The sequence below is a fragment of the Protopterus annectens genome, chromosome 11.part0 (genome assembly GCF_019279795.1).
Source record: "Protopterus annectens isolate FY-2018-M chromosome 11.part0, PAN1.0, whole genome shotgun sequence".
NCBI lineage: Eukaryota > Metazoa > Chordata > Ceratodontiformes > Protopteridae > Protopterus > Protopterus annectens.
In genome coordinates, this window is record NC_056745.1 from 395248180 (window position 1) to 395274527 (window position 26348).

General features: G+C 37.4%; 1 protein-coding gene across 4 annotated transcripts in view; it reads left to right on the forward strand.

Moving 5' to 3' along the window:
- Positions 1 to 26348, forward strand: part of LOC122815412 (serine/threonine-protein kinase PAK 3) — a 1296647-nt gene that overhangs the window by 1269097 nt on the left and 1202 nt on the right. For all 4 annotated transcript variants that reach the window (XM_044087883.1, XM_044087885.1, XM_044087884.1 and 1 more), the window contains one exon: positions 24348 to 26348. This exon is cut by the window's right edge and continues 1202 nt beyond it. In XM_044087883.1, the coding sequence (XP_043943818.1) occupies positions 24348 to 24437 (90 nt within the window). In that variant the 3' untranslated portion in view covers positions 24438 to 26348. The remainder of the gene's footprint in view (positions 1 to 24347) is intronic.

Genomic DNA, 26348 nt, shown 5'->3' on the forward strand with positions numbered 1-26348 from the left:
CATAGAGTCTTTTTAGCCAATGCCAAACTGACAAACCTTCCAATATTTCAAAAACAAACCAAGGAAATCAAAAGGTATTACTGCTTAATGGCAGGAGTTTAAACAAGTTTAGACAAGAAGCTCCACTCCCTCTAAAATCTCCATACCTTGAAGAATGCAGACATCTGTGCAGTTATCGACACATGGTTTAAAGCTACAGAAAGCACCCTACCAGTGTAAGACTTCAGTGCCTTCCACGCATTCAGACCAACAACTGCACAGGCAGAGACTAATGCTGAAGGTGTCTTGATCTACATCAATAACAAGCACAACCTCTAGGTGAGTTAAACAGGATGATGTGCCAGAGTTCCTTTGTGTTTATATTACCATAGATAAAGTCCCATACCACATACTAGCAAGTTATAGGTCACCCTCTATATCTCAAAAAAAACACAGCTTTTACTTAAGATTTGCTGGAGACACTCACCATTCAGCCTAACACCATACTCATGGGAGACTGTAATTATGCTTCTATAGACTCTGAATCCTATATGTCTAAGATTTGCAGGCACAGTGATTCCAGAACTTTGCAAACACAAACACACTAGACCAGATGGTGCATATACCTACTAGAAGTACAAACATATCAGACATGGTACTCACAAGTATGGGAGAATGCTGCACCCCCTCCCCATGTTATGCACTCTTTGATAAATTCAGATCACAAAGCTGTCACCTTCAAAATAAAACTCAGTTTGATAACCCCAATAAACCTTGTAACACGTAGGAGGTATTCTAAGGAAACTATATTTTATTAAGCAACAACCTGTAAAAATTCCAAGCCACCCCTGAATCCCAGATAACACAGCAACCTAAGTGCAATTGTTCACAGAAACTTTGTACAGCCAAGTCAGTGGTTGCATAGAGGCTACTGTACCAAACAACAATAAGCCCAAAAAACAAACTAGAAAAACAAATCACCATGGCAAAATCCTAATTTAAACAAGTTGTACATGAAAAGAAAATAAGTTGTAGCTAAATATAACACCCAAAAAGATAAAAAGCTGTCTCATCAACCTAAATAGACAACTAAGAAGCCAATTAAGTCCAAGATAGCCTGCTCTGAGGTAAAGATAACTTTCCCCCTGGCCAAGGATAGGCTTAAGACCTTATTTAGCTATAAAACAGTAATGCATGCTGGACTAGTACATCACCTCTCTATACAGTAACCATATATTAAGAAAAGATTTAGCACTTACAAAACATCTGCTTTTAAACCCAATAATTTCATTATGACATGATATACTGTAACCAATTAGCATGTATTACTACTTTACTAATCTGCTGAGTGTAACATACTGTTTAAGTTTCTTGCCAGTAATTTTGTTTATTCCTTCTTTAGCTATGTCAGAAGCCTTAAGGGCAGCACACAATATACAAAACTTATTGTTAATGGGATCACAGTCATGGAACATGGACATATGGCAAATCTACTGGTTGAGAAATTCAGCTCCAAATTTACCACCCATACCCAGCTATACCCAGGAAGTACCTTCAAACATAACCCCTCCAACTATCAATAGGTAGCAGATCCTAGGTGTACTCTGTCTAAGGCCAAAAACACAACCTATGGTGCCCCAGTAATATCCCAGGATGTCTCCTGAATAGCCTGAAATGTGACCTTTTAGGGCCACTGGAGTCACTTACTACAGCCTCCAATCAAGCTTTGTGCCACAGAAATGGAGGACTACAACGGTCTTCTCTCTGCACAAGGGTGAACCATCAGTGTATCAAGGGAACTACAGACCCATCAGTCTGACTCGTCCCATTTGCAAAGCTATGGAGTGAATTATCAGAGAAATGATAAACATCGACACAGGAAACCTTCCAACACTGGACCCAAAAACGTTTGACTTCATCAAGAGCAGGTTATACTTACTGAACCTGGTGGAATTATTCAAGAAGGTCACCAAGGCAACAGATGAAGGCAAAATGGTGAATACTACCTACCTTGACCTGGTTAAGGCATTTGATACAATGTCCCACTTGGGCATTGTAAAACTCAGGGAATTAGGCATAAACCCCTACATAACATGCTGGGTAGCTCACTGGCTCATATATAGGGCCCAAAAATTTAGGGTTGGAGAGACCACCTCCTCAAAGAGGCTGATCACCAGTGAAGTCCCTCAGGGCTCTGTGCTTGGTAAGTTCCTCTTTGGTATCTTCTTCTCAGAAGTCAAGGCCAATTTCAAGGGCCTCTGGCTGACCAAGTTAAGAGATAATTGAAGACTAGGAGCAGTTATACAGTCCCCCATAATACAAACATCTTACAGGCAGGCCTAACAAAAACAAATGACTAGTGCAAAAGCTACAGCTTAAAACACCACTAAGAGTAGACCTAGTAGTCAGGGATTTGGTTACACAACTTGATAGTAACTTGCCTTTTGATCATGTGTGTCTAAGGTAGCGAGAAAAATTATTCTATGCCACTTAACTTATAAGTAAGGGCATGTCATCTAGCTCCAGGGAAGTCATCATGCCACTGTATTCAGTTCTTATCAGAACCATCATTAATTGTAATACACTATTCAGTATTTACCTGACAAGGCAAAAGCAATAACAGGAAAATCCTAAGTGGTTCCTCACAAAAAGATTACAGATTGCAAACACAATGCTCTATATGGCTTGCCTGAAAGCCTTATCTTTGTTTTCTACAGACTGCTGAGAGGTGATCTATGCCTAGCATACAAGGCATCCTTAGATCCTACTCTGATGGACTTTTGCATATCCACAGAGCAAACATTAGAACAATGAAATCTAAGGACCTACATCTTCTGTATGACATAAAGAGAACATGTTGGAGGGATAGATATTTTTCTCAGAGAATTCCCATTCTCTGGAATAGGCTCCCCATTTACATGAAGCAGAGCCTTCCTCTAACCTTATTCAAGCATAATCTGGACCAGTGGATGAGTAACTGGAAATTCATCGCTGGTCTAGCACCTATGTCTCTGATGGACAGAAACGGCCATTAAATCATGCCCTAGCAAGCATACACCCCTTATAATAATGTACATGATAAAACAACTCAAGGAATGCATTTGAGTTCAAAGGCTAGGCTTATAAAATCCCTGGTGATCATCAACTTAGTACAAACTTTTGACCGACCCAATACATAATACACTTATACAGACATTTAGTAGTGCACAATGGTACTTAACATCTAAAAATGGAACACTGGTAAGAATATTAATTTGCGTTTCATTCTACTTGCTAAGCTATAACATCACATGGATATTATTAAAAAGAATTTCACCATTAGCTTATTGCATATACTCCTAAGGTGAGTTATGCATGCACTCTTCCCATTAGCATCTTATTGTATATAGTGCCCTTGTAAGAAAAGGAGTTAAACAAATTGGACAAATACTTAAGTTGTTATAGACAAGCAGACAGTGTAGATAAGTGCTTGTAATGTGTAGTAGTATCCCACTTTTCTGTGCATATATGTTACTGTGAATAACTTCTTTACATTTTATTACTTTGCAGATGCAATTATATGTTGTTATGTTTTGTACATATTTTGTGCATATGTTTTGCACATATTTTCCCATGGATGTATATACATTGTCTTAAATTGGAACTTTCCACTGTAGGCCTGCATGGAGCATTAACTCAGTTGGAGTTTGCAAGTCAATAATTATTTTTACAAGAAAAGAAATCCTTATTTGAATGTCCATATTCTGGACTAGACATTGCCTCTGCGCAGCCATATGGCATGCACTGGCATGTCACATGAGGTCTCTTACTACTGTTGCCATCTGGCCATCAGTCACAGTGGGACTGGAACTGGGAGCTACAGTGACAATATGGCTAAGTTCACCACCAGACCAGTCCATGATGATGTTGTGTAGAGTGCAGCAGGCAGTAAACATCCTGTCATCCAGGCACCTAAATTAATTCTTCAGAATGCTGAAGACCCCCTCAGTATTAATATAGGTCTCGGACAGGAATGTGTTGTAGGTGCCTTCTGCAGCTCCACTTGGATTTCTCACTCGTGTCATGAACAGTGGATCCTGTAGATATCCAGCATTAACTGAAAGACAAAAAAGAGAGAGACAGAAATAAAAGAGGGTGGGCAAAAAGGAAAACTGGTTTAATATAACTAACTACTTAAATACAATTGAAAACAAAATAAAATTAACAACAAGATGACCACTGGGCATCCTACTATGCAGAATGAGGCAGTAGAGGCAGCTGGTGTCCCAGATATGGGAATCATGTGCACTGCCAGGATGTGGAGCAGAAACATTAGTGATGCACTCGCAAGCATCACACACTACATGGTAATTGTTGGTGTAGTAGTGATAGCCCTTCCTACTGTGGCACAGCTTCCTCCATGCACCAGATGGGGCCCTAATTGAAACACAGGTGCAATCTGTTGCAGTGAGTTCTTGAAGTAAATGTGCTACCCCATAATAAGTTCATTATTTTTCTTTAAGCCCATATTGCTTCAAGATTTCCCCAAAATAATTTTGATTCATCCAACCGAGTGCCTTGCTTATATCCCTCACTTTTAATTTAGCACCACTCACTCCATGCAGTATGCCATCTACTACCACCTTTACAGCAGTTAATAATTCATGAAGACTTCCACTTTCCAGTCCATATATATTAGGTAACATTACTTCATGCATAGCCTTCTCAAACCTCGTTTGTAATATTTTTTATTAATATTTTACAGTCTGCATTATGCAGTACAATCAACTTCTAGGTTTTTATATCATTTTTATCCTTTATTTCATATAATACCTTCACACATACTACTTTCCTGCACCCCATTCTCAAAACATTTATTCATTCAGTCATTAAATATTTAAAAAACAACTTTCTCTATTGCTCATTAAAAGTTTAGCCTTCACCATAAACTATACCATCCTTCCTTGGTGATGAGATTAGTTTTACCATCTTAAGCACATTATCTAATTCATTCAAAGTAATCTTACTTTGCAAACTTTCAGTTGCTTCTAAGTAAAAAAATCTTCACAGCACATAGATTATTACCCTAAGCAGTGGCTTCTCTACAAACATCCTTAACATAAATTTTCATGACATCAATAATATCTGCTTGAATGTACTTTCTTTCCACTTTCTCTTCTTTCAGTTTCCTTATTACACATTTGTCATACTTTACCATTTTTGCAGGGTATGGGGATAAGTCTTCCTTCTTTCCCCAACAGAATATTTTATACATATATTCTCCATTTCGTTACTGAAAAAAAAATATTATTTTCTTCTAAAACATTTAACATACGTTCTCTCATCTTTTCATACCCTTTTTTCTCTTCTTTCTTAGACTGAAATTCTACTCATAGATATATATTTCTGTAGTTTCTTTAACTATAACCCATCACTCTGTCTAGAGCTCAAAATAAGCTCTCATACTACAATATTTCTTCCAAAACTGTCCAGTTTTCCTTGCCATTTCAGTGCTTTGCATTACCATTCATTTAGTCTTTTTATGCTTTGTCCTTTTACAACATTAACATTTTCTCCCACTTCAGTCCAGGTATAGAAATTACCCAAAACCCCATGACAATACTACCACTTTCTTTTTCAGTATGAATACTTGGGCATAAAAAGAACACTCTTGAAATGTTTTCAATAGACATCAAATAAACATAAACTGTTTTGTAGTGTATAGTGTTAAGACACCCCCTTCATTACTTCTGCTTTTTTAACATCATGATTCACTTTTTATTATTTTCCTCAAATCATAGTTAAGATCGCTCATTATAATAATTGTGACGTTATGTGAAGGCTGCCAGCCTAGCTAGATAGAATTTTGTAAATAATTCTATGTCATTGGAAATATGAATATAATCTACAGGCTTCCCCTCTTAAATCTAAGAAAACTGTGTTAAATGTTGAACTTCAAAAATATAACCACAGTGTACTCTGCTGGAAGAAGGCTGATAAGTCAAGCATTTTATGACTGTTTGATCTCAAAGTTTGGAGACATAATGTCTGGACTGAGGAATTCCTTCTATTGTTTAGAGACTAGAGTTAATTGCTAGATTTTACATATATAATATCTTTTATTGCTGTGGTTTCCTAGCCAGGTGCAAGATCAAAGAAATATTAAAGCTCTGAGTTTCTGTTAGCCTGGGAACCAGAGAAGAATGATGTAATGTAAAATGAGGCAGCAGTGATGTATTACCAATTTAAGAGATCTCAGAGAGAAAGAGATAGCATTTTGGATTTTGTCTGAAGAACATCCACTCACCAGTACTCTGTCTTTACTCTATATGTAGGTTTATTTAGAACTGTGATAGCTCTTTGAGTTAGATAAGAATTTAGTCAGATTTAGTCTAGTTGTTTTCTATATTTATGTCAGACTATTTTACAGTATTATTTTAAGCATTTTCCTCTGATTTCTGAACTCTTGACTAGCACTGTGTAGAAATGAGAAGAGTTGTCTTGTGTTTTTATTATTTATTATTAAATATCTTTAAACCTTTCAACTGTGGCTGTTTTGTGTAGAGATAATTTAAGCTCTAGAGTACTTGCATGTATTTGGTGATACTGTACAAAACCACTCCAATAAGCCAGCTGTTTGTCCACTTACTATTTGGATAATAATATTGCACAGTAATAATTGGACTCCCTTTCGTAAGGGCCTTTTTAGTAGTTGATAAGAGTATTTGGTGGCAGTGATAACTACCTTATAGCCTGGCAGGAGGGGCATAGCTGGAGAACCTGTGCCAGCCTTCCCCAGGAGTGTCTGTGTGTTTGTATATAAACTAAATTTCAAAGTGGTACTCAAAATGAAGCGCTGTACAACAATGGCCAATGAAGTACGATTCTCTTGAGGAATAAGTAACATAATTAAATTATATAAAACTTATAAAAATGCAGCATTAATTTCCAATGCTTCAATTAAATGCACTTACAAGATATACATTTCAAAGTGTGTGTGTGTGTCAGCTACTTCTGCAGGGACACAAAGCACTGTTTGGAAAAAGAGGGCACTGGAGGTTTTGGCTTGACTACTCAGCTGAGATCTGTACCCTATAGCTGTGCCAGTGTGGAATCTTATTGGGGATCTGTAGAGAAAGGTATAAACCAGCCCCAGACTGACTGATATATGTGTGCTCTTAAGAGAAATTGTACTTTACTGTATGTGTATTTATTATCCCTTCCAATGTGGACGCCCCTCACTGGTGCTAGTGGTGATGATTGAGGATCCTTGATTACTGGATTAATGCACAGATGTCACATGTTAATTGGTTGGAAGTGGTGCAATATTCACACCACATATTAATCGGTTGGCAATTGGCTTGAAGTGGTGTGGATAGTGAACTCCTGTAGCTTGTGTACAGTGATCACCGAAGGTGTTTTTGTACTCTAAATCAGCCATGCAGTGAATATTCAGAGTTCAGATCACAATCATTTTATTTCTTTTGTTAGCTTAGTTAGTCAGGGAGAGCAGGCAAGCATACCAGCAGAGGAGTATGACAAGATGACAAGGAGCCAGTTGACTGAGATGTGCTGGGCTAAGGGAAGGATGCATGGAAACCTGACTAAGGCAGACATGATTGCAGCTTTGTTCACAGTTGCATCACTAAACAGCAATCAGGAGTAGGATCAGACTGGCCATGGAGATGTACAGCACTCAAAAAATGGACAGCTCAACCTTTCTGCAGAGGACTTAAAAATCCATCTGGAGCTAAAAAGACTTGAGTTGGAGGCCATGCATTTGAAACAGAAGCAGCAGAGAGACTGAGACATCTACAGGCTGAAAAGAATGAGAAACTGCTATGCCTGGAAGCTGAGGAGAAGGAGAGGCAGAGACAGCACAAAAAGGAAATGCTGACTCTTCACTGGAGTTATGGAGATAATGAGGAAGGGAGTAACCGGACCCCAGAAGCACAAAAGGTCAGTACATTTCTTCCACCATTTACAGAGGGGGATAATTTTGATAGTTTCATTCATATGTTTGAGAGAGTATGTAAACAGTATGATTTTGACCAAAGGCTCTGGGTACGGTTCCTGACTCCCTTACTCCATGGTAAAGCTGAATTGTGTTGTCTAAACTTTCTGATCGTGGATTTTTTGATTATACTGCTGTTAAGAATTATCTGTTAGAATTTTTTAAACTAACACCTGAAACTTATAGACAAAAGTTTTGTGAGCATAGATGCAAGGCAGATGAAAGTGTTCATGAATATGTTGCTGAACTGAGCAATTATTTTCATATGTGGGTAAGTGGATGTCAGGTTACCACTTTTGAAGGGCTGGCAGACCTTTTGGTGAGGGAACAAGCCCTTGGCACTTTGCTTGAGGACATGAGGAACTGGTTAAATGATAGACAATGTGCTACTTCAGATGAGTTGGGGAAGAAGGGAGACCTATACCTAACAAGCAGAAAAGGGACCCCAGTACTGCTCATGGGTCTAAAGGAACCCATGGTGGGCAGCCCAGACTGCCCCAACAGTATCTTCCAGTAGCAGGGGAAGCCACTAGTCCAGGTACACATCCAGGACCTAGGGTTAAATGTTTTGAATGCAACCAGTGGGGCCGTGTGGCATATAGATGCCCACAGAGGCAAGGTGGGGAATAAAAGGAGAGAGAGCCAGTAAGTGGGAAGGACAAAATGCCAATAATAGGTTGCCTTGAGACAACAGGGGGTACCAAACTACCATCCTTCAAATGTCCTGATAGGGAAATATTTTGATGAGGCAGTACCATGTGTTTATGCAGTTACATGCAATCAGGCTTGGCGACATGCATGTGGGTCTGGTCGCCTGGGGAGACCCAGTCAGACCGCATACTTGCAGCCAGGACTGGTGAGGTGGTTACTTCAGGGAGGGAGATACTCTGTAGCAGTGAGACTGAAGGTGAGCCACAGCTGCTTGTGGGTACTGAAGTTCCCTTGGACAGACTGACTGCAAGGACAGAGGTGAGTAGTAGTGCCCAGGCTGACAGCAAGGCACCACCATTAGAGGATGCCAGACTTCCTGTGGAAAGGGAGCTGGGAGGGGTTAAAAAAGAGAGTTTAGACAGGCTCAGTTCTCAGACACTACATTGCAAGGCCTGAGGCAGGTAGCTAGTAAGGCACCTGATTCTCAAGGAAAGGGGGGAATCTGTATACTGGGACAAAGAGCTACTGTATAGAGAGTGGACCCCTGAGGGATGGCTAGAAGGTGAGAGGATACAGCAGTTGGTAGTGCCTAGAGCCCACCATCTGGTGCTTTTAGCCATAGCCCATGATATTCCCTTTGCAGGTTATATGGGCATAAAACATACAAAGAGAGCTGTATTATGCAGAACTTTTAATGGCCTGGAATTTCCAGAGATGTAACAGGGTACTGCAGGACCTGTGTGCAGTGCCAAAAGGTAGGCAAGGCAGGAGACAAAGTGAGAGCTCCTTTGATGCCTTTGCTTGTGATTGAGGAGCCATTTCAGAGGGTAGCTATGGATATTGTGGGGCCACTGAGGACCCCAAGTTCCACAGGGAAAAAGTATAAACTAGTGGTTGCAGATTATGCTACAAGATAACCTGAGGTAGTGGCTTTGTCCTCCATTAAGGCAGAAAAGGTGGCAAAAGCTTTGCTAGAGTTTTTCAGCAGGGTAGGTTTTCCAAAAGAAGTACTGACTGACAGAGGTGCCAGTTTCATGTTAGAACTGCTGGCTTGTCTGTGGAAGTACTTTGGGGTGAAGCACCTGAATACGACTCCCTACCATCCTCAGACTAATGGTCTTGCTGAGAGGTTAAACTCTACAATCAAGTCCATGTTATGCTCATTAGCAGACCAGTTTAAGAGAATGTGGCACAAATATTTGCCCCCATCTGTTATTTGCTTACAGAGAGGTTTCCCAGGAATCCACAGGTTTTTCTCCCTTTGAGTTACTGTATGGGCATAGTGTGAGAGGACCTCTAGATTTAATTTGAGATGAGTGGGAAGGTGAGTGTGTATCTCACAAGGAATCTGTTGTGCATATGTCCTAAACCTCAGGACAAGGCTCAGGGTACTCATGAGCTTGGCCCAGGAGAACCTGGCAGAAGCCCAACAGCAGAAATCGGTCTGGTATGACAGGAATGCTCGAGCTAGAAAGTATGCTGTAGGGCAGCAGGTAATGGTTCTCATTCCTGTCAAACACAGCAAACTGCAAGCAGCTTGGGAGGGACCCTACAAGGTAGTAAGAAAGGTAAGTGATGTTAACTTCATGGTAGAACTGCTAGGCAGGAAGCAGGGGCACAAATTGTACCATGTTAACATGATGAAGCCTTACCTTGATAGGGTGGCCCTTGTGCTGAGTATTTGTAGTGGACTGCAGGAGAAGTCTGAGGGAGATCTGGTGACTGATCTGCTCAGTGAGGCTCAGACTGACACCTCGGTAGAAGGGGTAGCAATTTCCCACCATCTATCTCCTACCCAGGTTTGAGAAATCTGAGCAGTGTTACAGGAGTTTGGGGACATGTTCACTGGCATCACCAGGTGGATACAGGACCCCAAAGGCCTATTAGACATGCCCCTTATAGGATGCTGAGAGAGTCAAACAGACTCTGAGGGAGGAAATACAGGAGATGTTGGAACTAGGGGTAATTCAAGAGTCCAACATTCCCTGGGCCTCTTCAGTGGTGCTTGCGCCAAAGAAGGATGGCAGTACCAGGTTCTGTGTGGACTACAGGAAATTAAATAGTCAGACAGAATCAGATGCTTACCCCATGCCTAAAACAGATGAGGCCCTAGAGCAGCTGGGTGGGGCTAAGTACCTTACCACTATTGATCTTACCAAGGGTTACTGGCAGGTGCCCTTAACTCCCAGTGCTAGAGAGTGGTCAGCCTTTGTGACTGATTTTGGCTTTGTATGAGTTTATAAAGATGCCCTTGCTTACCTAGATGATATTGCCATCTACAGACATTCCTGGCAAGAGCACCTTCAACATGTCAAGAGGTGCTGGGCAGTCTACAGAGGGCAGGGTTGACCATTAAGCCAAGCAAATGTCAGGAGGGTATGGTAGAGGTCTCCTACCTGGGGCATAGAGTGGGGAGTGGTAAAATCAGGCCAGAACCTGCCAAAGTGGAATGTCAAGGAGGTGCTGGGCAGACTACAGAGGGCAGGGTTGACCATTAAGCCAAGCAAATGTCAGGAGGGTATGGTAGAGGTCTCCTACCTGGGGCATAGAGTGGGGAGTGGTAAAATCAGGCCAGAACCTGCCAAAGTGGAAGCCATTCAGGCATGGCCCGCACCTGTTACCAAGAAGCAGGTGAGGGCATTCTTAGGGACAGCAGGGTAATACAGAAAGTTCACCTCCAGTTATAGTACCATAGCTGCCCCCCTCACAGACCTGACAAGGAAAAACAGGCCAGATAAGGTAGTGTGGACCCCACTATGTGAGCAGGCATTCCAGAAGCTTAAAGAAGCTTTGGGAGGACCCCCTGTGTTATCCCATCCAGATTACAGCAAAAAATTTGTTGTGCAGGTGGATGCTTCGAACCATGGGGTGAGAGCTGTACTTAGCCAGATTTCTTCAGAGGGAGAAGAGCACCCAGTGGTGTATCTCAGCTGTAGGCTACAACCCAGGCAGGAATGTTATACAGGTGTAGAAAAGGAATTTCTAGCCATAGTGTGGACACTGCAGAAACTTCAGCCTTATCTGTATGGAAGAAATTTCAATGTAGTTACAGATCACAATCCTCTAATGTGGTTACATTGAGCCAGCCAGCAAAATTCCAAGTTGCTAAGATGGAGCCTAGGATTGCAAGCATATGATATGTCAGTGCAGCACCACGGTGGGGTTAGCAACACCAATGCATATGGGCTCTCAAGACAGGGACTGGGGTAAGGTATACTCAGATAGACCTAACCCACTCAAGCAACATTTCTCAAGGGTCTCTTGAAAAACTAGATTGAGTTCTGTGGGGGGGGGGGGTTAATATGTGATGCCTGTGCACTGGCCCAGTAATCAAGGAGCCTCAATCCTCACCACTAAAATCAGTGATGGGCTCGCATATCGAGAGGGATAACAAGTGCACACACAGCAGAGTACAGTGTCCCTTAAGAGCATGCAGAGGTCACAGCCAGTCTGCGGCTGGTTTCTCCCTTTCTCTCCAGATCCCCATCCAAATAGTAAGTGGAAGAACAGCAAGGCTTATTTGGAGTGGCTTTGTAGAGTATCACCAAATACATGCAAGTACTATAGAGCTTAAATTATCTTTACACAAAACAGCCACAGTTGAAAGGTTTAAAAATGTTTAATAATAAATAATAAAACACAAGGCAAATCTTCTCAGTTCAACACAGTGTTAGCAAGAGTTCAGAAATCACAGGAAAATGCTTAAAATAATACTCTAGAATAGTCCGACATAAATATACAAAACAGCTAGACTAAATCTGACTAAATTCCTATCTAACTCTAAGAGCTATCACAGCTCTAAATAAACATCATATAACACAAAGGCAGAGTACTGGTAAGTGGATATTCTTCAGACCAAATCCAAAATGCTACCTCTTTCTCTCTGAGATCTCTTAAATTGGTAATACATCACTGCTGACTCATTTTAGATTACATCATTCTTCTCTGGTTCCCAGGCTAACAGAAACTCAAAGTTTTAACATTTCTTTGATATTGCATCTGGCCAGGAAACCACAGCAACAAAATACATTATATATGTAAAATCTAGCAGTTAACTCTGGTCTTAAAACAATAGATGGAATTCCTCAGTCCAGACATTATATCTCTGAGCTATGAGATCAAACAGTCGTACAATGCTTGACCAATCAGCCTTCTTCCAGCAGAGTGCACTGTGGTTACATTTTTGAAGTTCAACATTTAACACAGTTTTCTTACATTTAAGAGGACAAGCCTGTGGATTATATTCATATTTACAATGACATAGAATTATTTACAAAATTCTATCTAGCTAGGCTGGCAGCCTTCACATATTTTCACAATAATACTAATGTTAATCATAGCTTATGGTATTTTTCCAAACAAGTTTTCCATTTCCTTAACATCAGTACATGCATAAACCCCTTTTAGTGTGACTACATTGTTTTCCCATCTAATAATATCTACCACAATTATTCCTCCAGCTCATGCAATGTGAATGTCGAATATTTTTACTCTGTCATTAAACAGTAATGTCACTCTTGAACATCATTCATTTCTTAAATTCCATACAATTCAGAGTCATCAGTTTTCATCTTTCTTTCTGCCTTTTAGAGTTATAAACATTGGTCTTGTAAACAGATATCAACACCTAAATGTATACACCATTTTAATAGTCTTCTGAACTTATTTATATCATTTTTGACATTAATCAAGAACATGCTAATATTGTTCCTTTTCTTTTCTTTAACTTTTGGAGGAATATTTCTAAACTTTTTTTTCATAACTCTTACCCTATGTCCTATATTAATTTTCTTACTGATCTAACCAATTTCCTTACATCCTCTGTATTCCTGGTCTGATTGTTCAGTTAACAGTTAAGCAAACATGTTACATGCCTCAATTTCAACTTCCTCTAAACCTGTATGTATAGCACCTTCAAACTAGACTCACCTTCTTCATTCACATCCTTCTTCTTTTACACTTTTTTTTGTGCAAAGTCAATAAAAATTGCTTTCCATCCCACACCCTGCATTCCTTATTACATTTATGCATTGTATGACCCATCTATCTACATTGGTTGCACTTAAACTTTTTACAGTCTTTTTACAGTCTTGAATTAAATGTACCACGCTCCAGCAAAAATAGCAGGTTTTTAGTTGGCCTTGGTACTTAAAATGCCCATATAACCTTCCACAAATATCACACTTGGTAACTGCTGCAAAACATCCTGCTTTACATTTAACAAAACATCCATTTCAAAACCACCATTCCATGCATGTCTCCCATCTGTTATTTTCTTAATAGTTTCAGTTTTGCCACAGTGTTTAAGTAGGTATTTCTTTATTTGTTCCTTTCCTATAAAATCAGTTCTGAATTGCATAAAGACATGTTTTTTTAATTGAGTCTTTAACCAACCAAAATGTAATTGCTCTATGGATAAATGCTTTTTGTCTTTTCATATTAATTTAGGAATTTATGCAGCCAACAGAAAGTTTCAGATGTTATGTTACAGAAGGCCTCTTTACCTAAATTAATAAAAGACCTTACATCTTTTACAGTAAACCCTAATAGCACGACTAACTTGCCCCAAACAATGTACTGCTCTACAGCAGCAGTATTTCTAGTTCTTAGTCTCACAGTGTTTCTTTTTTTACAATAAAAAGCATTTACAGTACTTTTTTCTTACCTGTTGTTACCACTGACCACTTCTGAAAAAGTTTTACTTGCACTCAGAAATAATCCTTGTCTGCCAGTAACTTTATTAAAAATGTTTTTTTTTTCTGTTAATCATGCTTAGTAAACACATGACCCTCCATCTCACCCCACAAGATGTCAGACTCATCTCCTTGTTCCTCCTTCTCAAGCAGCTTCAGCAACTTTTCATTCTGCATGCCACCATTTTCTGGCTGTGCTTTTACAATGATTTCCTAGACAGAATAAGTTTGCAAAATGGCCTAATGCTGCTTATTTGTATTATCTTACTGCAATGACAGAATTATTTCCCGGTGTCTCCAGAACAGCATCTGCTACCTTATCCATCATGATTTCCATCTGTTCAGCATCATTCTGCATACTTTCAAACAATTTTACACTGCTCTTCTCCATGCTGTTATGTCAGCTAGTCTCCATCTTGGGAGTTCTTCCAAGCATAAATGGCAGCCCCCCCATGGTGCCATCTAGTGTTTGAAAAGGTTAGTGGAAGTTTGCCAATTACTTGGGCATATTTCTCCTAATAGAAGAAATACCACCTCAGGTCTCTCTGAAAGGAGGCCACTAGCCTAGTGGGACTAACCTGCTTATTTATTTATTTCATTTTACATTTGTTTACTTGGAAAGTCTGACTGGACACAGGTCCTTTTCCAGCAGAGGACCAGGGAAAAAACTACAATTACAAAAAGTACAGCAGGCAGAAAAAAGGTTTAACCAAAATAAAAATTTTAAAAGCTTTACTATAACACAAATGGTTGACTGTCTTAAAAAAGAAATAACTGACATTATTAACTGTTTCCTAAATACAGAGACATTTTACAGTAAATCAGTTTGTCATAATGGTTCATGGATTTTTTTTTTGTATTTATTTACACAATGGCAGTTACTAGAGATATAAATAATATCAATAAGGGTATGGAATCCAGGTATATTCAAGGAGAAAAATAGGACATGAATAGATTTTACGCTCCTGAGATAGTTTTAATATTAGAAAGTAGCCAGGATGGTGTAGAAGCATAGCCAAGTTTTAGTTAAATGTGATTTTAAATGTTTTTTGAATTGTACTGTAGAGCGGTTGGACATTATTGAGGGTGGCAATTATTATGAAATAATAAATAAATGATGTTATCCATTAAATCATATTTTGCTTTTTTTTCATTATATTCCCTAATAATTGATCTATGTACCCTCTCTAACAGCTTTCTATAATCTGTTCCATATTCTGCTCTATATTTTCACTTTCTGCGCTGTTATGAATTACTTTAACTTAAACATTGCTGTAGGAGTATTTTTCTTAACATACAAGAGACGACTGCTAGGAGAAAGTAATGTTTAATTAGAACCCATTGCTTTACAATACAGGACTGCTTATTCTGTTGTCATCAGCTTTGTGTAAATTAACATCTAAAACAGTATTTTTTTCGTATGCCATTCACATGTTATCAGAATGTGCTTGCAGCATTATTTATGGATTAAAACTACATAGTGCATAGGAGTTTTGTGAGTACTAGAAACTGGCAATTCATTATTAATAAAGTGAAAATATGCAATTCTTATAGTGCTTATTAAGCTAAAAATGCATACATTTTGCTATGCCAAATAGCTATAAGCATAAACGGGAGCCTTGGTTATACTCTGTGTTGCCTCAGTTTCCGGTACCAGCACACTGCTGACAAAATCAAACATATTGTTATTCAGTGTATTCTCAATTGATATTTTACAGAGGTTTATGAACTTCTAATTGAAGTTTGAATAAGAATCAATTCTGCATGTACTAGACAGTCTTTATAACCTACATTTATATAAAGGGGATTAATATTTACTGTCATCAGTAAATCCTCATCAGTTATTTGTATCTCCTTTAGCCACAGTTTTGTTTAAAAACTGTCTTCAAAACTAATATTTTTAAGATAAAATCTAGGAACTTGATTTCTGTTATATTACTCACACCTTCCAAAATAGGTCGTAAAAATGGTTCTAACAAATTCTGATGTATTGTTGGCAGGGTCAGCCTTAGGTCAGGTGGTGCCCTAGGCAAAAGGGCTCCACAGCACACCCCCACACCACCTACTGCCCCCATCCTGGTCTATTTACATCATCCAGATTACTGGAAAAGCACCCCTGCTAAAGTGGTGCCGTATGCTGCTGTCTAGTTGGCCTATGCCTAGGGCCGGCTATGATTGTCAGGAGCCTGTATATGTATGGCATCTTGAAGTTTTTATACAAAGACAGTCATATATTTCCTTTAACAACATCACTTTTATCAAACACTCTAGAATAGCTCATTATGTCCTTCCTTAATCTTTTTGTTTTCAGTCATATCTCTAAGTGTGTATAGGTCAGAGTCCAACAACATAGATGCCATAGTGGCAATATAGTAGCCCTGATCCATAATGACAGTTTTGCCATTCTTAAAGGCTGATTTTACAATAACATGATTGTTAGCACAGATTTTATTCAATGCCACTTTCTCATGTCTACTTAAATTACCATAATTTCTATACTTACCTAGTCTTAACCTACTTATATCCCCCTCACACATTTCTGTAAATAACTTTGTGGCTGGATAATTAAGGGAAATACAAATAGTGGTCCTAAGAATCACACTTTACCTTCTTTCCCTGGCATTATGCCTTTCATTTGATTGCATATTTCTTAGTCCATCAAATCTTTGAAGTAACCTTCTTTATATACATCACACAATCCAGTAGTATATTTTCTAAATCTGTTTCTGGTGTAGGTACAGGATGCAGTTCCTTAACTAATACTCTGACTTTATTTTTTTCATCTTGATCAGTTATTTGAGCCTTTCTGAAATATCAGGTTTAAACACTTGTTTTCCTTTTGCTTGAAATTCTTGTTATTCTAAATTGCATCTTTATCTCCATCACCTCCATACGGATATGAACATTCTCTTTTATTAAAATAGACCGCTTCAGGTAAGAAAGGAAATTCTGTTTCAGTATTTACTAACAGCATTATTACCATGGAAGGTACAGTATCCTCCATAACTAGCTGAGTGTTATTGTTGTTGACTTTATGGAGTCAAATGCATTGATTCACGTATTCTATTACTGGTAAAAATTGATGTGTTAATAAACAGACATTTCATACAATCAGAATTTGGCCAAAGTACCTAATTTTATATGATTTCTTTCCTCCCCACATTTATTGCAATAATCAGTGTCTTTTTGATCATCAGAATTAGCATGCGTTTTTCTATAACAAGTATGTTTACTATTTGATTTTTTTTAACTTTTAGTTACATAATCATCCATCTTCTATTCACCTTTATCCTTTTCAAAACATGACTTTTTTTGAAAAAAAATCCTCTTCACCACTTTTAAATTTAATTTGAGAGTCTCATCTTATATTCTAACATTTTCCATCAACTTATCCTATAAGTGGAAAAAATGTGTCATTCTTGTGACCAGCAAGCTTTCTTTCTCCTTCATAAATATTATTTTTCAAATTTGAAATTTTTATGTTAGTATATGTAACAGTAAATTGTATAGACTTCAAAACTCTACAGCGAAAGAATAATGTCCTTTCTTATGCTGGAAATGTATCTCCTCTTGCATTCATGATTTTCCCAACATCCTTGATGGCCTTCTCACAATCTCATCTGAAGCAATTATGTAAACGGTTTTTCATGCATGTTGTTGGTGTTAAGTTATTTTCCATTATACAGCAATTACTGTGTTTTTATCACCCAAGTAAAGTGGGCTTCGCACTTCTTGGCATTGACTGTAAGTTACTGCATATATGACCACTCCTCTAATATTTCAATGTTTTTTTTCCTCAGTCTACCTACTTCTTTTTTTTATTGACCCATTTGGAGATCCTTAAACTAATTTTAAAGTAAAATACCTTTTGTTCTGTTTATACAGACTGTGGATACCTATGGACAAAACTCATCTCAACCTACCCAAGGCTTTTGCAGTTTCCCCCATGATAATGTTTTTGAAAAATTAGAGAAACTCAATTTATACTCCTACATTGTCCAATGGAGTGCAAAATAGATATCCAACAGATCCCAAACTGTGAAAATTGCTGGTACCCCATCTGAACATAATATTGTAGCATGTGAAGTATCACAGCGACCATTATTAGGTCCTGTCCTGTTTGGCATTTATTTTAATTAAGCCAATACCTCAGAAGTCCACTTGACCATGTTTATTGATAACTGCATGCTAGGTATTATTACCTGCTCAACCACTGATATGAACAACTCCAGAAAGAGCTCGAATATGAATATATCTGGTGTTCTAAAGTTGGTCTTAAGCTAAATGCAAAAAAGTGCAGCATAGTAGCATTTGGAAAAAAAAAAATTGTGTGTGCTGTAAATGTTACCCTTCAGAAAGATGTGGTCATAAGAGACTCGAGTACTTATGTGGACACCTGTCTCTCATTCATTCATCATGTTTCCACTACGATTAGGAATCCTTCTATCCAGCCAAGTTAATTTACAAGGGAATTTCTCCAAGGTCTAAATAAGTCTTACAGCAGTCATATTATTCCCTCATCACACCCATCAATGAATACAATATCTACTTTGCTATGTACAAATCCATACCCAAAAAATTTCTATCCAAAAAAATTAAAAGGTTTAAATTATTTGGCTATCCAGATAGATTAGCACAATTCTTTTTATACTCACCTTACCAGCAGTTCTGAGGTGACTTTCATCTCACTTTTCAAGCCTTGAAAACCCCAAACCAATTTTGATCTCCTATTTCTTCAAAAAAACATTGATTCTATAAATCCATGTACTGGGAGCTAAATCTGTAGCAATAGAGAAATAAGACCCACCGAAGGAATAGATTTGTATCTCAGCATATTCTTAGTTAATGAAATGAGTTACCACTACATTTCAAAGTACTACTTTGGTTACTTTTAAGGCTAATTGTGTTGATTGGATGGTTAGATACAAACTTTTGTCATGGTTATTGTGTGCAGCCTTACTCAGTTTTGTAAGTTAGCACTGTTAATCCATTTTTCTGTATAATCATTAGTGTGCACTGTCCACAGTTAGATAAAATGTCAAATTGGAAGTGTGTTGAAAGTGTTTGCAAGATCCAAGTAAATGCACCCAGATGACAGTTCAAGTCTCTATGGATTCAAACTAAAAATGTAAGATTTGTGAGATAATATTTATCCTTCACAAACCACATTAATTTAAGTCCATTTCAGATGAAAAGTATTATAGACTATTCTTTAATCTGGCTAGTAATCTTTTAAATGTGTTAGTGAATATGCAGATAAAAGTGATTAGCCTATATTTATATGTATGTATGTCTATATATATATATATATATATATATATATATGGATCCCCTTTATGTAACTGAAATGCCACTTACCCGACTTTCAGAAGATCGAGCCGAGAACACCGACAGTACAAAACACCGACCGCGTGGAACACCAATGGGTAACCAACGGTAAGTAACCCATTGGCCAACCCAACAAGCACACTAAAACGGAACCAAAGAAAACACACTCACTTGGGGGGGCTTCACCCCCCACACCCCTCTAACTAAATATACAAACTCTGAGATCGCACTATCATGAAGGTAAGCTGCAAAGGTCAATATGCTGGCCAAGCAGTTACTTACTGTTAGTTACCTGTCAGTGTTCCAAGTATTTTGTACTGTCTGTGTTCTTGGCTTGATCTTCTGAAAGTCGGGTAAGTGACATTTCAGTTATATGAAGGGGACTCACACACACATACACACACACACACACACACTATATATATATATATATATATATATATATATACATACATATATATATATACATATATTCATACATACATATATATATATATATATATATATATATATATATATATATATATATATACAATCTCTAGATTAATAGTTTACTATAAATATTTATTTTATTGTGAATATCAGACAAACTTTCTAGCAGTAATCCTGAAGGTAAATTTTCTGAGTGCATTTGCATTGTTTCTGCAATCTATGTTTTTCTTATGTAAGAGTACGTAAAATGTTGCCTTTTTGAATTCCTCCATACAGGCAGGCTGTTATGTATCTGTTAATGATAATTTACAAAAGAAAAAGGTGGAAACAGTTGACATGATACCCCACCCACTGTAAAACTGTGAAAAAAAGGGGCGAATGATGATGATTGTTTGTGTATTTGGGGACATACTTATTGCCTATTATACTGGACACTACAATTTTATTTTTCCATGTCTTTCATAGTGTCTTCCTCTGTCATATAGGGACATAAATTATGAACTCTGTTAACTCTGAAGAATGAAATGGTTAATGGTGTCTATTTTATTGAACACTATAATTTGTCAATACATTTGGCACTGAACATCTTCAGCTGTAAATTTAGTCATTAATAATGTGCTTATTTTAATCTGTAATTGTCACATCTTACTAGTAATAGACTGCCAGTCTTTAACATAATCAGATCAAAATTTCATTATGGCTGACCATATTATGCATTAGACTGTATCTGAACATTGTCAGCTAAAACAAAGACTTATATATTATCAGTGCGTGTAAGACTTTGACCAAGTTATATTAAAGCATTACTTAAGAGGTGAAAACAATTAGCAATAGGAGTTTTGAAATCATTTATTTACAATTGGAGTAAAGAGTAGTTAAAAGTCTTCAAAAAGTATCCTAGAAATATAAACTATTACAGGCAATTCCTGTAGAAAGCATTCATATTCAGTTTGTTAACAAAAAGTGGTCTAAAGCTACAGGTTGTCTAGAGTACACAACTACTGGATTTTCTATTAGGTGTGATAGTCTAGTGTAATTGCTTCTTTTTGAGCTACATAACTTGTAAGAAGAGTTACATTGTCTTTTGATTAATGGATTTGATCATTTCTGTCAAACAGTACTCTGGGTTTCTTAGCCTTTCAGTCCATAATGCAGAGTTGGTTACTTTTCCATTGTATTAATTTGTCTTTGCTGAGAAATCTTTCTCCTACTTGGGTCATTCTACTGGTAACTCATTCCCAATTGTTTTTATTCACTCCTTAGTCTGCATTCACTTCTCTGATATCAAGGCTGACAAGGTCTATAGTTTCACAATGTGCCTGTCCTAACTTCCATCAATAGCCAACTTAAAATGCAACTATAGTAACTTGAAAAATGTCATTTGTAACAAGACATGTAACTTAGTAACAGATTTAATGGCTGTGTTGTTTAATAACTGCAAGACTGATTTTCCTGGGTATATCTGCTCATGAACAGCATTTGGTGTTGTTATATACATAACTGTGTGAATTTGCTGCATTTTTATTTTGCTGCTATCTGCACGTTAGTGCACCTTGCTGGTTTTAGTTGTACATTTCAGTGTAGTTTCAGTGTTAAGCTTAAATTACAATCTCTGCAACTAGGTTATGACTTAGGAGGAGCCTCCTCAGTTTAGTTCATTTAGCTACTAAATAAAAATATTAATAACAGTAACAATCAATACAATTCCATGTAAAAAGAGCTCTGGCGAATCTCTATTCCCTAATGAAGTCATTAAAATATAGAACACTCTGCCCCCTGACCTCAGATTACCAAACTGTACTTCCACTTTCAAAAACCTCCTTAAATCATACCTTTACACTAACCATTTTTGTAACTGCTATGCACCCCCCCCCGAAGCATCACCCTACCATAAGCTCATACTCCCTTATGCTTCTGATGTTCACTGTTATTGTTCTCTACCAGTGCTCACTGTACATATTACTGCTTGGTAAATACCTTGCTATACTGTGTTTCTTTCTAAATATGCTCATTGTTTAAATTATGCATATTGTATCTACCAGGGATGGCATATTTCCTAATTGTTATTATCATTTTTCACTTTGTAGCAAAAATGTTGTCATTACTCCTCTCTCTGTACTGTATGAAGCTTTTCTCCCCAGGATTCCACTGAAAATGGACACCAGTTTTCCAGTCGGATTATCCTATTAAAAAAATGTTAAATAAATAAATAAAATAAACAACTATAATTAACAGTAAAATCCTCAATCCATTGTTCTGGATTCATGTACTGTATCATTTAACAGAAGTAATAAACTGCAGTGAATGCAATAGTTCTGTTAACAATTGTATGTCTTCCCTTGTGGATTATTATGACCAGTTAATTAAGGTTGTTTTATGGATTCCTAGTGCTACATAAAACATGACTGTTTTAATGACTACTGCTTGGGTAGAGCCTACCAGGGTTAGATTTATTTGTAAGAAAGATATTATACTTTCCCTTTGCCTACTTATTATTCTTTAATGCTTGGAAAAGATAAGCACAAACCATTTTTAGCAAAACGTTTTCTCTGTTGATGCATTTTATAGTACTGATTATGTATCTGCACTTTCTTGCTAACACTAAGATTCCTCGATTTGTTAACTAAATGCCTAGTTATACAATGGATGGGAAGGCATATGCATGAACACTGCAAGGGAGCACAGCTGATGTTTTGTACAATATAGAGGAAGTTATTCCTGTTAGGTAGGTAAACTGATTCTTTGTAAAGCTTAACCAGAAGCTCAGTTGTACAGGTAAAATACCTACACTGAGCACAACTGAAGCCATTTGCATGTGCCATGCTGACAGTCATTATGGTAGCTTTTATTACATGCACACAATAAGGCATGTTGACTCATGCACAACATAGAGGATTATGTTTGGGTCACCAGTCATAAGTAGCTCATTATGTGTTCAAGAGATGCAACAAAAAAGAGCAAAGTCTTGGCATCCATGTCAAGAACACATACTAATCCATAATAATCCATTATTATTGTTGGAGATCCAATCATAATTCTTTGCAGTGTGTGGAGATTTATCTGTTCCATATACTACTAGTTACAAAACAAAACAAAAAAAAAAACGCAATGTCTTCTGCTGTAAAGCAGTGGGGAAGTGGTTGATGTCTTTACATATTCCCTGTGTAAGGGAAGCTGTTTTAATCAAAATTGTGGCTGTAATGCAGCAGACAGTAGGCAGAAACACTAGCTGAAACAAAGCAGTTTCATGTCCTGCTGTTGCTGTTTACTGGTCAACACCCTCTGCTTTTAGTGTCAGACTCAACATTAACAGTACATAGGGGTGCTTAAGCACCTTTCTAAGCATTGTTAAGGTCAGGTCTCACACTAAAGAAGCACTGAACCAGGATATAATTTAACCACTTTTGGAGTGTAATCACATCACGCCATGCACTACAATGTATATTACTGCTAGTTATGTTTAAGGCTAGCCATTATATTGACAGTGATACTCAAGAAGTCACTGGTCAATGTGAAAAATGCATTACAATACAGAATACCATTATTGTGAATTTGTGCAGATAAGTGTTGGGTTTTGTACCATATAATTCCAAATGAAAACTCATAGCTAAAAAAGGCAATTATTTCTTTTATTTCCTTAAAGTAGTCAGATTGTTACTTCTTGAAGTATTCAAAGTCACATGACAGAAGAACATGAACTGTGAGACATAACTTATAATAAAATGCCATTTTTTCAGGTATAGCAGATCTTTCCTAACATTATTTCCAGTGAGACTAACATTAGGCTGTAGGCTACAATAAAATGACTCCTTGAAGGCTTTTTGGTGAGCCGAGGTGCTAGAGAGAGAAAATAAAGTGTGATTTTCACTGGTTCGTTGTTTTTCTTGAAGTTCGTGGTACAGTTTGGTGTTCTGTAAGTTGTTCTTCTACAATAAAATGCTACCTGTCCCACTCTAATAGTGTAAGGTTTCTGTTACAGAGTACTTTGTCCTTATATTATTGCTGACTCAGTTTGAATTAATTGTGTGTAATAGATGTGATCTGGATGATGTGTGAACTTTGTGGTAGCTGAATGCTTAACAAAGATTTCAGTATTTTGTTGTGATGCTGTTACCAAGCATGTTTAACGTGATGGCTTGATGGTCTGCCTTACAGCCATACTAAGATTATTCTAAAATGATACAGCTTTACTGACTTTTTAGCAAGTATGTGTACAGTTGTTGAAATAGTTATAAAATTTAAAATGCATATTTTATCTTTTTTTCCTTTAGCATACATTTTTGAAGTTAGCCAAGCCCCTCTCCAGTCTTACACCCTTGATCATTGCAGCAAAGGAAGCCATTAAGAACAGCAGTCGCTAAAAGTCTCCATTTTATTCTGTTTTGGCTTTCTGTGTGGCTGGCCTGGAAAGGAAATCTCTGGAATCCTTAACCACAGTACTTCATGACTAATGAACTGCTACAGCAGTGACAGACATAAAGGGGTGCTGCGACTCTTCAGAAACAGAGTTTTAGTTCACAACCCTCTCTGCAGTTTATGGCACTAGAATAGCTCTTTTACTGAAATGACAGTACAGTGAGCTCAACAGATGAGAAATGGATTCACTGCCATCTACAGAAACTATCTAAAATGAATGCATTCATATGCAGTGGAATCATCTGTACCAATTTAAGAATGTTAAAATATTAAGCAGATGGTTGAAGCATATAAATATATTTCTTTGTCCCATGCACAGTTTTCAATTACGTAAGAAATGTGAATTTTCATCAGATAACAAAACACAATTCCATTAGTGAAGTGACATGCCACACATTCAGCAAAGCACTCAGTAAAATAAAATACACACATTTTGCTGTTGCCCTAGAAAGTCTCCCTGAATTCTGGTATGGAAAGATTTTAAATTATGAATCCTTTGTATGGGATATAACTTTTCTGGATGTGATTGTCGTACCATTCTGTTTACTACATGTTTCAACAAACAATGACTTTTATTCTGGTTGAACAAGCACTTCACTTTAGGTGTTAGAATTTACATTCTACACTGTGTTCGACAGGAATGCAATGATGAATGACACCAGATGAATCCAGTGGTGCTTTTAGCATTATATCAAATTAAACTAAGGATGCACTTGCTGCGTGCTGCAGCTTCATTGCAAAGTGATGACAAATGACAAAGAATTCCGTTTTTAGAACAGTGCATTTTCTTTACTTGGAAGAATGACTGATGCTTCTGATCTTCACACATACTGACAATGCAATGAATTCATCCCAAGGTTATTCCTTCACTGCCATCCTCTAAGGTAACCCACACACTTAAAAGAAGCAGGTTTAATTGAATATTACAAGGATATAATGAATGTCTGCTCTTCCCCATGACGATATTTTAAGCTTAGTTTTTGTTAGTAACCTGAGATTCATTATGTTTCGTGTCATAGCTGTAAACATGTATCTCTTAATTAACAAATGAAAAGTTACTGAATGATAAAAACGTGAAATGTTTTCTTCATCTTACAGTATATCCTTCAAGTATATCCATCTGTTCTCCTTCCTCCTTCTCATATTCTCCTTTTTCATGTCACCAAGTACAGCACCTTAAAGAGAATCATATTTACTTATTTTCTGTAGTGACTGGTCTTTAAATGTTGCTCAACCACCCATTAGTTTTTTTAATGTACTGGTCTGTATTGAAGTAATTTGATGTTCAATGCTGGCACACTGCTGTTAATAACAAATTTGTAGCACTTGGACATAGTTGATGCTCCGCTACAATTATTTTGTTTTTGGCACATAACCAGAGTACAGAGGAGAAATTCTATGACTAAAAGAAATAGCAATTTAAGTAAGTAATGTAAGTTTTAATTGGTCTTAAACATTAAGAACAGAATCTATGAAAGTGTAACCAGCAACAGCATGCAGCCAGTGTTTAAAATTCCAGTAAAGGATTAAAATGGAATAGTATGTTTTTCACAGTTATTCTAAGTTGCTGCTTACATTACAGTATGAGTATAAGTCTGATGATGTGTTGTTTCATACTTTTTTGGAAAAAAAATAAGTCTGCATCTTGATATTTTTGTTAATCTATCACTTCCCAGCCAGATCATTTATTAAAATTAATTGTAATTTTATAATCTGAAGGACCATTCTAAGGTAATTTACATTGTAGCACTCAGCATCAGCTTCTGGAGTAAATCTGTGATAGGAACGTTCATGGATAAGTGTGTGTGTGTGGGGGGGTGTGTGGGCGTGCATGTATTTTTCTGTCTGTTTATATG